The sequence below is a fragment of the Panicum virgatum genome, chromosome 9K (genome assembly GCF_016808335.1).
Source record: "Panicum virgatum strain AP13 chromosome 9K, P.virgatum_v5, whole genome shotgun sequence".
Taxonomy (NCBI): domain Eukaryota; kingdom Viridiplantae; phylum Streptophyta; class Magnoliopsida; order Poales; family Poaceae; genus Panicum; species Panicum virgatum.
Genome location: NC_053144.1, coordinates 56300723 through 56316284, shown reverse-complemented (window position 1 = coordinate 56316284; position 15562 = coordinate 56300723). Strand labels below are relative to the sequence as shown.

The 15562-nt window shown below is 41.0% G+C and overlaps 1 protein-coding gene across 5 annotated transcripts; it reads left to right on the top strand.

Moving 5' to 3' along the window:
• The first annotated feature begins 6730 nt into the window (after positions 1-6730).
• Positions 6731-14017, top strand: LOC120652528. Of its 5 annotated transcripts, none has more exons than XR_005666595.1 (9): positions 6731-7014; positions 7438-7714; positions 8721-8852; positions 9681-9938; positions 11137-11247; positions 12096-12160; positions 12746-13013; positions 13121-13272; positions 13510-14017. XR_005666595.1 is itself a non-coding variant. In XM_039930385.1 (9 exons), the coding sequence occupies exons 2-9, from the start codon at positions 7445-7447 to the stop codon at positions 13762-13764; spliced, it is 1482 nt and encodes a 493-aa protein (XP_039786319.1). In that variant the 5' UTR covers positions 6732-7014; positions 7438-7444; the 3' UTR covers positions 13765-14017. The 5 variants fall into 5 exon arrangements, 3 of the variants coding, with proteins under 3 accessions (XP_039786319.1, XP_039786320.1, XP_039786318.1); XR_005666596.1 differs by having other exon boundaries at positions 13146-13272; positions 13510-13531; XM_039930385.1 differs by having other exon boundaries at positions 6732-7014; positions 8721-8831; positions 13129-13272.
• Positions 14018-15562: the final 1545 nt, after the last annotated feature.

Below are 15562 nucleotides of genomic sequence, written 5' to 3'. Positions count from 1 at the left end.
ATCTCTAAGCCCACACGCACCACAGCACACGCCACAAATCAAGATCAAGAATAAGGCCGCTCGGTGCCCAACTTCCAAATAGTGAAAGGGAGTGACTACATAAGAAGCTTTTTTTTTCATCTCCAAATGCCTCCACAGCAGGGCAAATCGATCGGTGAGCAAGAAAGAAACAATGAAAAGAAAAAGGTTTGTTTTTTGGGTACTATACTGCCGCAGATGAAACCAATCTCGGCAGCAACAAGGAACTAACATAGCAACAAGCAAATATGAAGCATGGACAACTCATGGCGAGATCTACCGGAACCATGCATGCTAAGGTCTACGTACGTGCGTGCGGCGGCGACAGATTTACCTGCGTGTAGTCCCAGGGCTCTATCCAAGCAGGTGGTCCGGATGGCGCGGGCTTGGTGAAGTCGATCCACTCTGGAGATGAGCCACCGGGCTTGGTGCACCACGCTTTGCCAGCAGAAGCCAGCAGCCTGGAGGCGGGCGCTGCTCCGATCCTCCCGTACACCTGGGGAGGAGCCGACGTCGCGCCGCGGCGAGCAGGTGGTGACGCTAGGGATCCACGCACCGGGGACATCATGGAGGCATAGCAACTCATGGTGTGCCTGTGCCTCTGGCCTCTCTCTCTCGCTCTCTCTCTCTCTCTCGGCGGTACTATCTTCTTCTACGGAGGTGAGGGTTTGTGGAGTGCGCGTGCGTGTTGGTGGGTGGGTGTGGGAGTGAGAGAGGGAGAGGCGGCCTGTCCGGTGTATAAATAGAACAAGGATGAGTGGGTCGGTCCATCGGTGAGAATGGCGGATCGTGGCTAGGGTTTCGGTCTAGAAATCTCCAAAATGCGCCAAGGGTGTGGTAAAGTGGTAAAGTGCATGGTAAAGTGGTGCTGCTTTTACCTGCCAAGGGGAGAGATCGGCAGCAAGCCAGCAACCAAAAAAAAAAGAGGCATTCTTGTATCTGTATGATTAAACCACCCTAAGTAGAGTCTTTTTTTCCTTTTCCTTTTTTGGTCTATAAATTTGCCATGGATCTGTATACTCTGGAGAAGCAAGCTGCCTGCTGATGATTTGAATTACATAAAATCATTAACATAAAATCAGCTTTTTTCCAACGGTAATAACTCAATGAAATGAAGTCCATCTCTCAAGCTAGGAGGCATCTCGTTCCCATCCTATGGATGCATCATGTGTTGCGTGTCTTTGTCGGCTTATTTGCTGTACCTTTTAGTCTTCCTGCCCCTCCTGCATGCTGCAGCTAGCAGCTAGCTGCCCAAGGGGCAAAGGGCTCGACCTCCCCCATCTCCCGCAGCAGCCTGTGGACAGAGCCTGCAAACCACATTGCATTGCGACTTGCGATGGGCATGGGATTTCCTACTTCTCGCAAAGCTTTTACTCTGAAACTGATCCAGGATCTTGTGAGGCAGCACCGCATCATATCATATCTTGTGTGCAGCGGCCTGGCTCTTGGGCGACATCGTTGGATGTGATTGTACGTATGAGAAAAACGATTGATGGACTTGATAGTGTGATGCAACTCCATCGATCTTCTTTATCCCTGCCGCTGGAGCTGCATGGTGGGCTGGGGGGGCTAGCTAGCCTTGGAGAAACCGCGCGTTACCAGATGCCCCGGATGACACACACTATCTAACCCTTGGAGCCGGCTGGGAGAAAAGAAGCGGTCTACAAATTCGGTGCGGTGAATCATACATGCATACGGTATACTAGCCGGTTCTAGCTTATGGTTATATAGGACGTGTTTTACCACCGTGCATATATGTCAACATACTCATTTATCACTTCGAGTATGTTCATATACTAATTCTAAGATATTTCAAAGAGATATATATGAAAAATTTCAAAAACATTGTAATATTAAATATATTATGATTATACTTTACTACTAGTATGTATATTGAAATACATATATCCATATACACTATGTATTGTCACATATGTACTCAATGTATATACAATCATAGATAGCCTAGTATATATGATCATATAGTCTATGTACATGCTCTTCATTGGATTAGATATTCTCTACATCATGAGATAACATGTATGTGTAGTCAGTGTGTGTGATAGAGGGAGAGAGAGCCGCAGCAGTAGCCACCTGCCTTGCAGAAGTATGAGCAAGCTAGACCGGAGGGAGGGTTGAAGGCCAGTCCTCTTGCCAAAGCTTCCTTTCCTCTTTTGGAAAGCGAGCGAAAGCGACGGAGGAATCTCTGTGACTAAGTGGGCCGACAACGAAGAACAAGAGAATGATCGCTTCCCAAAGTGAGGCAATGACAATAATGGCAACAAACGAGCTAACGATAATTGTGGCAAAGGCCCGAGAGATCAGCCCGAGTCAGGTAGAAAGCGAAGGCCAGGCGATCATGTCACGACACTCGATCGCCCACAACATGGCAGGAAATTATCCACGTAAGAGCAATTCGTATTTAAAAAGTGCCCATTCCATCCAGACAGCAAGCATTCGGCCAAAGAGTGCTAGAACCTACAAAAATCCATCAGCTTTCCACCCCGACAACAATGGTAAAAAGAAAAAAAGATGATGAAGACAAGGAGGATACAGAAAAAACCACAGGCTACCAAGACATGAATAGAACAGTCAACGTCATCTTCGGAGGAGAAACAAGATTTCTCTCTAAGGAAGCTTAAAAGCTAACGCTTAGAGAAATCTTATCCGTGGAACCAGCCACCCCAAAATATCTAAAATTAAGCGAGGACGCGATCTCCTTTTCTCTTTGGTCGTCCTCAAGTACATATTGTGCCATGCCAGTCCTCTGGGTTTTTAGTTTTTAGATGTTAGTTGGAAGAAGCACCTAGATTTAGTTGGCTTGGCATGTGTCATGCCGGGAGTCCATTCAAATAGGATGACTCTAAAGTAATTTGACTTTTTTTATGTTGACATTACTGTACTCCGAATTCAGTCAAATAGGACAGGGGATTTGTACTTCACATTATTGTAAGCCAATGTGGCAATAAATATCGGTACACATATATTATCTATATCGGAGTTTCCATCCCATCCGTATTTCTACATTTATCCCATCCATTCAGAAAACTTTATTTCTAACCTTTGACTAGAAATATCTACATTGATCCCATCCGTTCAAAAACTATATTTCTAACCTTTGACTAGAAATATCTGTAGAAATACATTATCTTAAACGAAAGGGGTTTATATATATACTATTATCAAAACCATTTATATGATGAGTTTTGTAATGTTAATCTTGTGTTGACGACCTATATAAAATTTGGATGTTGATTATTAAAGTTATAAAAGTTGGACTCATGTCAAACCCAAATGGTTTATATATTTTTTTTGGACTCATGTCAAACCCAAATGGTTTATATTTTTTATAAGACCCAGATGGTTTATATTACTTACTACCAGAGGAAGTATATGAGATTTGACGCACCACAAATATATTTTTTAAATTACCACAAATATGTTTTTTAGGGGAGGTTACCACAAATATGTTTTCAGTAGGTTCATTTCATGGGGCAAAAAGGAAACATGAATTACATTCCAACAAAATTAAATGTGGTTACTTTTTCCTAGGGGTGGACGCATGACAGTTTGGTCCTCGAAGTTAACTTTGGTCCTTGTCAAGTTCAAATATACCAAACTAGTCCTCAAACAATTTATAGACTCTACTTAAAGAACAAACACACACCTAGGTTGAGTTGGCTTGCTGTGTATTTACCTTTTTCCTCCGAAGTAAATGAGATGAACCGTACCCTCTGCTCACTCCTCTCCCGTCTCGCCTCAGCAGGGGGCAGAGGCAGGCGCTGCAGCTACAGGGGGTGGCAGGGGGCAGGTGGTCGGGGGGCTCTGGCTTGCAAGCGCGCGTCCAGCTAACGCAGAGCGGCTGATCGAGAAGAACATCTCGCTAGCGCCCTTTACAATTAGTTTCGCCGGCGACCGCGTTAAAAGCTAAGCTAGCGCCCTTTACAATTAGCAAATCTTCTCAAAATAACATAATGATGCTACTACCCAAAACTAAAGAAGCTACCGTGTACAACACCAATCTCGTTGTACATGTTTTCCCTAACCATTTGTTGGGTAACACTTGGATGTTCAGTAGTAGTGGTGTTACAGAGGTATTGTATCATAAGCATTGCAGTATGAAGCTAAAATCGCTTTCCTCTTCTTGATATCCAGCCCTCGTCTCTTCAACTCTTCCTTCAAGCGCATGCGCAAGAGATGGCTGTTGACTTTTAATGTCGTAAACATCTTCACTTGGCGTCAAATAGAACAATCCTATTTGCAGGCGCCGATGTTTGTACATGGCAAGGGACCGTCTGACCGACTCTATCAAATGGTTAATGTGTTGACCCTCTCCTTCCTAATTACCTCCCACCGTAGCATCCCCCTCGACTTGAGTTCGTCCACTCTATCATTCAGAATTCTATCTCAATTCGCTGCAACATTTCTCGACCCAATGGTGACATTTTGATCTTCTCCTTGTGACCGTATTCACGCATGCCGCACATATCTTTAACATATAGACCAGATTTTTTCCCTCCGAGCTTCAACACAGTCTTCTGGAGTTGTCGCCTGAAAATTAGATCCTTACCCACTATAGCAAGAAATTGAGGAAAAACAGCGACAAAAAGAGAGAGAGAGAGAGGACACATGCATTCATTCATAGTTCAAAAAGAAAAGTTTATACCTGTATCGCAACTCGTCACTTTGGCTAATCAGATCCATCGTTCAGTTTCGAATTAAGGCCAGACTTGATCGGTTTCGCAGGACATGTACAGGCCTTCTTTAATTATATATGCCATTATCGGGTTGCATTACAACACGTACTGGTCCGTTTTCTTTTGGCAGTACTCCGGTCCGGGTTGTTGCCCGGGTGGCGTCGATCGACCTAAGAGCGTTGGCCGCACCGCAAGCGCACGCCATCGATCGATGAGAGGGTTGCGACCGATCGAGCCGTTTGTTTGAACGGCACCAAAAATATCAGCTCTCGTTTCCCTGTCACGTGCGTACGTGTGCTTGGGAGGTTGGAAGGAAGGGGCACGCGTGAGCGACAAGCTCACATGGACGGGAGCGGGAGGGCAAAGCGGAGCACACAGGGCCGGCCCGGTGACGCTAGCGTACAGAGGTCTGCAAGCAGGCAGGCGCGCATCCCGCCAAGCGGCAAGCGGCCGCAAATCTTCTTTTGCCCGAGGAGAAAAGCACCCACCCCGGATCGTACCCGCTTGCCGTTTTCGTGAAAGCGCCCCCGCTACCCCGGAGCGCGGCGAAGAGAGAGAGAGAGCGAGCCGCGTGCTGCGGCGTCGTGCCTGAACCGGGACGGGCCGACCGGCACGGCACCGCGCGCAGGCGGCGACGGTACGGTGGCAGGTCGCAGGAGCTTTCCTTCCTCCCCAGCCCTGCTGCAGGCGACGATGTTGCGGACCACCACACTCCCGCTCTCGCACGATCGGCTCGCGGGTCATGAGGATACAGCCCCAGGGCAGGCAGGCGGGGGAGGGGGATGCGCACGAGAGGCGCCAGACCGGGACCCGGGCCGCCAGGCAAGGTTTCTTCTCGAAGCCGCGGATTGGATGCGGTGTCCTCTTCTTCCTGGCTAGGCGATCGAGAGCTAGTTCTCCAAGTCCAAGCAAGCCGCAGCATTGACCGTGCGCCGGCTTTGCCAGGCCAAAATTCTGATCGCCGGCTGATGACAGTGGACTCGAGTGTAAAAAAAAACTATATATGGTAGCGGTAAAATTATATGCTAGTAGCTTTTGCTGTTTGGGCCACGTATTATGCCCATCTGCATGTGCTATACGTAATTAGATTTACAAATCTACAAAATTCATGAAACAATTAGCATTATGAGTAGTACTCTTACCTAATGAAATAAAAAATCAATGACATCAGCCACATTGAAAGGGATTTCAAACTAAAAATCTATAAATTTTAAAATATGTATCAAAATTAAATTCTGATTATACCATTATCTTTGTTACGACGATATATTCAAAACAAGACCACACTTCCTTATGTTTGCACAATATTTAAAAAATATATTTTTTTAATAATAAATAATTAGTCTCAGCTATTGAAAACAAATATTTTAACAACACAAACAAATAATTATTTTTACAAAAAAGTTTACACCTCTTTGTTTAAATTTACGAAAGAAACTTATGCATACCGTGTTTCACGTGAGGAGCTGGACCCTAGGGAGAATCAATCGGTTTTGAGAGTTGGTGGGGTCAAAATGGACGGTTTCTGACTTCAGAGCTCAGGCTGAAAATGTGGACTTGACTCATAGTCAAGGGTCCTGTTTGGATTCCTAGGCTATTTTTTAACTCTCCCCTCAAATAGTTCAAAGAGTCCTAGAGGAGTCAACACATGAGAACTATTTCTGGACTATTTGCAAATAGCCCACTCAAAAAAAACTATCCCACCCAAGAGGTGTTATTTGGGGCTATTTCGGGTGGGGTTTACTGATTCTCTCACTCTCTCATGAAAAAGTGCTTTATGAGCCAAATAGCTTTTGGATCCAAACATCTCAAGGGCTATTTCATTAAAGAGCTATTTTCTTAGATTAAATTTTAGCTCTCAAAATAAACTTTGGCTATTTCTCGAAACAGGGTCAATGAAGTAGATAGGACTTCTTTCCAAATGATGATTTACAGGACTACAGCGTGGCCTGGCCGTAAAGCACAAAGCCCATGAGCCTGATCGCCCACGGCCCAACTCAACAGAGTTCAGTAATAACAAAATTAACAAGAGCCGAAACCCTATTTAACGAGGTTAACCATCCTCCTCTCCACCCCGATCGCCGATCGATGCAGCAACCCAACCACGACGCTGCCGTCGCCGCAGGCCCTCCCGCTCAGGGCCTCAGGTTCATCTACTCCCTCTGTTTCTTAAACCTTTCGCTTCTCTCGGACTCTCTCCTCCCTTGCTCTTCCTTCCCTGGCGGCGACGACTGGGCCAGCGGCGGCTCCATTTGTCACGTCTTCGCCCAGCCCTTTGCCGGCAACGAGCATCCTCCAGGTATGCCCGCACCTTCTCTTTCCTTCTGCTGTGCGAGACGGAGCACCCCAAACCTTAACAAAACTATTTGTATTTGGATCTGAATCAGTTACAATATATTAGTAAACTTCGATTTCGTTTGCAAAAATTACCGGGTGTACATGTGTACACCCATGTCCTATGCTCCACACAATCTGCCCAAACTTGTAAAACATTATTTGTATATTTCTCATGCATACTAACTTTTCTTAAATTGAAATTTAAATAAGGGTTGCCCTCCTGTTTTGGTCAAAAAAGGTAATAATTTGGATTGTGAAGGTTCATTTAATTAAAATTGTGTTCATGTTCTAGTTATGTCAACTTCTGTTATGCAGACTTTACTGCAGCCTATTTGTTTAAACTATCACAAATAACCCATGATATGTTCTTACTGCCACTGAACAGGATCATAATGAAGGCATTCCATCAGTCACCATCACTAGTTGGCTATACATTTCCTTCCAGTCAAAAGACACGTATTTCCTTCAGCAGCAGCCCTTATCACCATTGCTTGCATCGGTATCAGCTTGTAGCATCTAAGGACACCTTTAATTGCAACAAGAAGTATGGAAGGCTAATGGTTACAGTTAGTAGCCTCTCTGGGATGTCCTATGAGAAGTTCCCTGAATCAGCTTGGGGTATATGGAAGGATTCTTCCTCAGAGTCACTGAAGAACATGAAGGTTTTCCCCCATAACCTCTTTACCCCAAATTTAAATTTTGGTCTGAAATCATTTATTTTAATTTATCTCTGATATAAAAACTTGAAATTTTGGGGTTAGGAAGGTATCATCTTATGGTTCATGGTGAAACATATGGATGCCATTTTTACTTTGTTGCATCATGGTTCAGCAAAAGGTTGTATGAACAATTGAATCAGCATATATTTTATTATAAAGGACCCCTTAGGTGATGAATGAGATTTTTATGAAACAAATGAATTGTTTTGTTTCACTAGTGTAAAATATTGAAAAGAAGAGAATAATATGACATGCCCATCCATCCATTTGTCTTAACTGCAAACTGTAAAAATAATAGCCAGCATGCATGCATAACTCTCTATTGGTTCAAGGAATGAAAACTGACTCCATTTTTTCATGGATTACATTTTGTCCTTGTTTACTGCATAAAGTGCAAATAGGGGTATATCTTCTGTCACAATTGATATTTTGTTTTTACATAGAAAATGTTCTTGACTTTTCTTCCATTAAATTTGTTTGTCTGCATTTGCATATGTCCATACATGCATCTTTTATGAAGCACGACAAATTTAAAGCAATTTGGAGTCTATCATGAGGAAATAATCTGTACACATCCTTGAAGGGTTAAGAAGGAGAAGTTGCTTGCTGGGATTTGCTGATCCTTCAACATGCTTTAAACTACAGATGTAAAAGTTTATTGATTGGCTTCCTTCGTAGTGAGTTGTGGTATTTATGGTCTCTTTTTGTTTCATTTCGAACTGGACATGATATAACATTGCTGCAACTGTAAGTTTAGAAAATGGAGGTTGCAATCATGTCTAATATTATTACTCTGGACTCTGTCTGGAGTAACTCCAGTGGTTTTTAATTTCACTGGATGTAGGCATGTAGAAGCATGCTTCGTGGCTTTTTTTTTCAGTTTTACATATTCTAACTAAAAACCATTATTTCATTCTCTATATTTTAACGTGCGCCATAAAATTGAAAGGATGCGGAGCAGAAGGTGTTGGCACAAGATATGGATTCTCAGTTCGTCGAGTCCATCGTATTTGATAAAACACTCTACAAGTATGAAATTCTTGACATAAAGACTAGCATGGTAAAGATTATGAAGCAGCAGGTTCTCTCTCTCTCTCTCTCTCTCCCCTCCTTCTCCCCCCTCCCCCTCCCTCCCTTCCTCACTCACACACGCTAAAGATTATGAAGCAGCAGGTGGTCTCTCTCTCTATCTATCTATCTATCTCACACACAACTTTAGCATCTCTCCCTCTTTCGTATGAATTAATATTCACTCCATTCGTAAAAATCAAATATGCCACATCTTTGAATGAAATGGTAAAATTGTTTGAAATACTTGCTGTTGGTGGAAACTAGATATTGATTGTATTCCGTGCACATTGTGATTATAAAAGAAGTAACATGATTTCTTAAGTGTGAGTGAACTGTTCTGCTTCTACATCACCATTCACCGACTTAGGTCATTTGATAATTTGTCATTCTTAAAACCGAGGAGTAATACAAGTAATTTTGTTGTGTTAACTGTATCGAATGTTTGTTCCCCTTATGGTTAACAAGACAACAACCAAGATAATATATTTTACGGTTTGAAGCAGATCATTTTTTTAGAAAGGATTAATGCAATGAGACTACCATGTTGCCACCTAGTCTGTCGCTAGGCACTACTTTCACCTATCTTAGAAATGTTTGAACTGCCTAGGTGTGGAGGGCTCTTAGCTTGCTGGCTTTGCTAAAATTTTAGTGGACAGCCACTACTACCACTAAAACATTGCCTAAATATGTTTTCTTCTTTTGGAATTGTAGGTGCTCTTTTGACAGGTAAAGTAGTTGATTGATCAAAATACCCGAACTAACTGGAATTAATCAACAATTACAATTTGGTTATTTGGATAATTTTTTTTGTTTATCAGAAAATTTGCCATTTGTGCAGGGTTTGATGTCTGCTGGTGACAAAGATGAAATTTTAAGTGCTCTTGATAAGATAAAACAAGATATTGTACGAGGAAAATTTGAATGGAGAGATGGTCGAGATGTGCATACAAATATAATGGAAGCACTTGTTAACATGGTTGGAGAGCATGCTAAGGTGCTTACAACAACAAATCAAACTGATCGCTGCTTGTCTGCCCTAACAGCATGGTACAAGGATTGCATTATGGCCATCACTACTCGAATAAAACGAATTCAGGTTTGTTTTCCACATTATAGTTAGGCTCATGAACTTCATGTTTGATGTTATCGCTTTAAAAATATTTCATCTTTTATTTAGTTTTATATCAAATGCCATGGCTTTAGGCTTCAGCTAAACCTTGGTAATATGCTTTGATCTATGATTACATCATCATAACTCTTTATGTTTAGGTCCTTTTCTTGCACGCAACACAAGTAGATTATGGCACTAAAATTTATGAAACTAGAGTGGCTTGCTTAGCTCTTTATGGCTTTAATTTTATATTTTTATTTACTTTATTAATGTAACATGCAAATCCTGGCTTATGATTCATTAAAGATCAGAAGAGTTAGAACCAAAATGAACAGCAAAGGGAGTTATGACAATGACATATATCAGCAAGATTGTACGATCTCTCATAAATGCCAATGCAATTTATTTGCACGGCAGATTGGATATTGCTCTAACAATAAATGAAACCTTTAGGTCTATTTTTATATTAACAAATTATTCTTACTATCTGTATTTCTGAATATTGTGGGTGGTTAGTTGTGCTCACTGTTACCAGAATTTTGGGCTCCCCACATGAAGTAATATGCATCTGGTGTTTTGGCTCTCCTGTAGTATTATGGTTCTTTTAAATTGCTCTTCTTTTAAATTGCTCCCCACTAAATAGCAAAACCAAGAAGATGGATTTGATATTGAATACCAATTTCTGTTGTTATAATATTTGTAAAACCTAGTGAAATGCAGCATTAAAATTACATTTGACTTAAATCTACACTAAATATATAGAAATGTTGTTGGACAAAACTTAAATAGTTTAACTGCATGCTTCTCATCATCCAATATCACACTTCCTGATTGACATCAGGCAGTACTCATGCGCTTGGTTAAACATTGTTCCCTTTAGCAATTTTTCTTTTAGCACTGTTTTTGTTGTGCATTCGTGGTTATCTGCATTATTTGAAGTTTTGTTAACAACTATATTATTAATATAAGTCTGAACTTTTGTGAATATGTGTTTCTAAAAATACGATGCATCTGAGGCCAGAATGTTAATAGTTGTAAACTACGTGCAGGAAAACATCTCTAAGTAACAACCATCTACCTTTCAGTGTAAAGTACTTTAGGCCCTTCAAACAAGAACTTTGTTGTTGTGTGCTTTCTTGTTCGCACATGGTTTAGTTAACCTTTTGATGGTCCATTGTTACAGGTGGCCCTCATGTTCTTAGCAATCAGAAATGAGGGCTTAGTCCTTTCTGGTTCTCCAAAAACTGGGGAGTGCATTTCACTTGACAGTATAATTTTGCCTATTGTTAAAGAGGTATTTTTTCTGTGCCGCCATTATATATTTGTTTTTCATTTCATCACACATTTAAAGAGGTAATTTATCTGTCATTGAAGTAATATAACATGCTGTTACTGCTTTGGCTGTTCCTGAAGTCCAAGCTAAACACCCAGAAAATTCCAAATTGGCCACGAGCAACTCTAAATCTTAAGTTGGGACATATATCATGTAGTTGACTATTTCACAATTTAATGCCACAATAATTTTAGCATGACTAAAAATTTAAGTATTATGCACCAACGACTTTCTCAGTAAGTTCTTTATTTAAAATAAATTGAATGTATATGTACCTAAGATGCGCTGAAAGAACTAAACCCAACTGGATGTATATTCTCATGTAGTTGAATGTATAATTTTTTTTGAATGTATATTTATCTAAGATGTCCTTCATGATTTTGAAAGTGTTAACAATAGTATAATGCACACATATTCAATAGTAGCGGCAGCAAAGTATGGTATGTATAATGGACCAGTCAATGATTTTATAGACTAAGAGCTTGCTAATCCAAGCGTCTTTTGTTTACTATGCCTAATGACATGTTGCATGTGAAAAAGTATCTGTATTTTTCTGATGATAATTTTTTTGAATGTATATTTATCTAAGATGTCCTTCATGATTTTGAAAGTGTTAACAATAGTATAATGCACACATATTCAATAGTAGCGGCAGCAAAGTATGGTATGTATAATGGACCAGTCAATGATTTTATAGACTAAGAGCTTGCTAATCCAAGCGTCTTTTGTTTACTATGCCTAATGACATGTTGCATGTGAAAAAGTATCTGTATTTTTCTGATGATACTATTCTTTTTTTATGTACGCAGCTAGCACATGATGCTAATTGTCTTGGCTACTATCATGATCTAATTACTTTCTCCAGCAATTTTGAGTACGCGAGTTGACTTGCATAATATCTTGATACCTTTAATTTCTTTTCCCCTTTTTTGATTACAGTTGCTTATAGCAGTATGCCAATATGGATCACATCATAGATGACTATTTTTATGTTCCTTGGCACTGCATATGGAATTTTGTAATAGTTCTAGATTTTATAGTTTTGTTCTTTTGAAATTTATACAAAAGTGGAATGCTAGCCATGGATTCAAACTGTTGAACATAATCACATAGATTTGTTTAAATCTTCTGCCCATGTGAACCTTCTGTCAAAATTGACTAATGGAGTTTTAATAGTTCTATTTTGCAATAGCAATTAAAATTGCAGTGGTGAAGCAATGCCAAAAGAAACTCTTCCTCTTTGTAGAAGCTAGCATGTGTATATGTGAGGCCAAGTTCTTAACCTTGTGAAAACATAGCTTTTTTAGAGTAATTACTGAGGTACATAACACAATTATTGCTCATCTATGGATTTCAAAATAAATGTGTCTCTTGAGGAGAATTGATGCTTAGTAGATCAGAACATTAAACCTTGTTCCGTCAAATTTCCTTTGATCAATTGTATTCCTTGCATCTGCAGTTGTCCAGTAACTGATTCATATTTTGTGCGCTCTCGAATTGGCTATACTGCGGACAGAATCAATTATGATGTTCCTGACCATCTAATGCAGATGGTCAAGATGCCCATTTCATTGCATTCTTTTATACCAAATGATGAAGTAATAGCCAACTATTACATGTTCCTAGAAAGGTTTTGTCCAAATCAAAGGACAGACGATGGATTGTTTGCTCTGGACAACAGTCTAAATACCAGTATCTTCTGTTCAACTCATGGTTTTGATATTGAGGTATGCAGTGTTAAGTTTGAGGCATGCTGTTTTAAATAGTGAAAATGATGTTGATAACAGACTCTGTCATATAGTGCTACTTGTGTCACTGTTTATTGTTCTGAGAGGATGCTAGATTTTATCTTTTTCTAGCATGGATAACGTGCTGGAAATGCTTGACATGTGCATCAAGTTTGCTGAAGGGACATCTATGACTCAAGAAAGTCCTCCAAGAGACCCTTCTGATGCAGTGAGCTTGGCACGGTTCCTCAATAGCAAGGCGAGTCTGTCACCCCTTTTAACTATTTTGCAAGATGTTTGCTTTTAACACCAGCAGGTTACAAAATTTTGGTTTGCTGTTATGCTATTATAGTCGGCTACTCTGCTTGCGTGTTCAAAATGTCAGCTACAGAAGTCTCATCAACCCAACCTTATTATTGGTCATCTAAACCTCAGGTTTCCATGTTGTCTTTGGGAGTGTCTGACGTGAGCTCATTTATTTGGTTTTGTGAAACAGGGGCTCTCTTTGGGAACTTCATATGCCGTGGTTAGTTTGAGCCTAAGGAAGAGGTGCCAACCTTGGGAGCTCTCACCGCTGGAGTTGAAGAGAATTGGCCTTCCTTGTGATTCATTGGAAGAGATCTGTCAGGCTCGCAGTCTGCTGTTGCAGGGAAAACACATCGTCTTTGATGGTTTGACTGATCGAGATTCATTGGCAGAGCTGTTGTTTTGGTGCGGTAATCTTGAAATTGATCCACATATCCTTTTCTAGGGACGAGGGTTTCAGTTTGTTGAGTACGTTTCTAGGTCCTTGGACAGATTGTATTCCAGTTTTGAGGGGTTTTTTACAGTCATAAATGTTGTCAAAAAATTCCAACTCAGACATTTAGGGATGTAAGGGATCGAGTATGAACGGGTATTGCTGATAGCATCATTTGGCTACCTCACAAGTCTAAATTGTAATTAGATTATGCTTACAAAAGAAAATTGACAATAGATGACATCCAAGTAATGGGTCATATGGATATAGCATATCCAATTCTATGTCCTTTTAGTAGCAAAATTATTAGATTGTGCTTAAAAAGAAAATAACAATGACATACAAGTAATGGGTCATATGGATATAGCATAGCCAAAGCTATGACCTTTTATGAGCAAATAATTATAACAGAGCACCAAGTATGCAGGAGCTTCACGGGAGTTATGCATAGAACTTTGGTTATTCAGCGAGCATGCGTGTCTAAAGTTGCCCTTAAAGGTAACAAGACGTGATGCCAAATTAGAAAAGGTAAAATATAGGCATAATTTTTTGTGATACCTCCTAGGACACCCAAAGACTGAAAGCAATATTCTAAAGAAGGTGGGCACAGTTGCAGTCATTCAGGGATCGAGAGACTTGTTCTTTTGTTTAGAGGGATGATAGAAGTGAAAACCATTCCGGCCTCTACAGCAAGAGGCTTGTTCAAAGCAGGGAATATTACGCTACAGGAAAACCCAACGTTTGTCGAGTGTCTAATGGTTTGCTGAGTGCATTTGTAGATTAAAAACGGCAGGCGTGTTGATCAAGAAATTGAATAGGCAAGGCAGTTTCTCGCAAGCAAAGCCTCGTGTTAGGCGTAGCGAAGACTTGATGTATCCCTTTTGCCCAGTGTCTAATGGTTTGCTGAGTGCATTTGTAGATTAAAAACGGCAGGCATGATGATCAAGAAATTGAATAGGCAAGGCAGTTTCTCGCAAGCAAAGCATACGATTCGTGTTAGGCGTAGCGAAGACTTGATGTATCCCTTTTGCCCAGTGTCTAATGGTTTGCTGAATGCATTTGTAGATTAAAAACGGCAGGCATGATGATCAAGAAATTGAATAGGCAAGGCAGTTTCTCGCAAGCAAAGCATGCGATTCGTGTTAGGCGTAGCGAAGACTTGATGTATCCCTTTCACAAGGTTTGCATCAACAAGCACTATTCAAAGACTGTTTAGGGCTGGAAACTCAGGAGTAAGCTTGGCACAAAGCATGCATGTTTGGCGCTCGAAGACTGTACCTTGCAGCAGCAATGATGTTTGCAAGTAGAAAGCATGGCAATTAGGCACCAGCGCCGCTGGAGACAATGGTACTTGAACCCAACCCACCATCACGGCTGCAGGGCCCACCATTTGTCAAATTTTGTCCACCCATGTCCAAATTTGGTCCAGTGTCGGCCTGCGTCAGTCGGTTCACCTGAGGATTGTTTTTTGACATCTGGTAATGGAGTGAGCAACATTTGTCATATCTCATAAACACACATCAGACATCCCTGATAAAAAAAGAAAAACATACACTGGACATGCTGCGCATTCGTTTAACCAATCCAACAACTGCTGACCCAGACAGCCTATGAAACCACTTTAATTATCCAAACACAAATCATGAGAGCACGCCCACAAAGATCACGTCCGGTGCGGAACGCAGACAGGCACCAAATTCTATTCTAGCCGTCAACTAATACTCCCTCCCTAGTCCCTAATAAAAAAACAAACAACAAACGCTGCAACGGAGAGACTTCGATTCTCCTCCAAGCAATTTCTTAAGAGCCG

Excerpts from the sequence above, each read along its gene's own strand:
- LOC120652528 (XM_039930384.1), top strand. The coding sequence starts at position 7,445 with ATGAAGGCATTCCATCAGTCACCATCACTAGTTGGCTATACATTTCCT. Across the intron at positions 8,853-9,680 it reads TAAAGATTATGAAGCAGCAG|GGTTTGATGTCTGCTGGTGA; the intron begins GTTCTCTCTCTC and ends CCATTTGTGCAG. Across the intron at positions 9,939-11,136 it reads CTCGAATAAAACGAATTCAG|GTGGCCCTCATGTTCTTAGC; the intron begins GTTTGTTTTCCA and ends CCATTGTTACAG.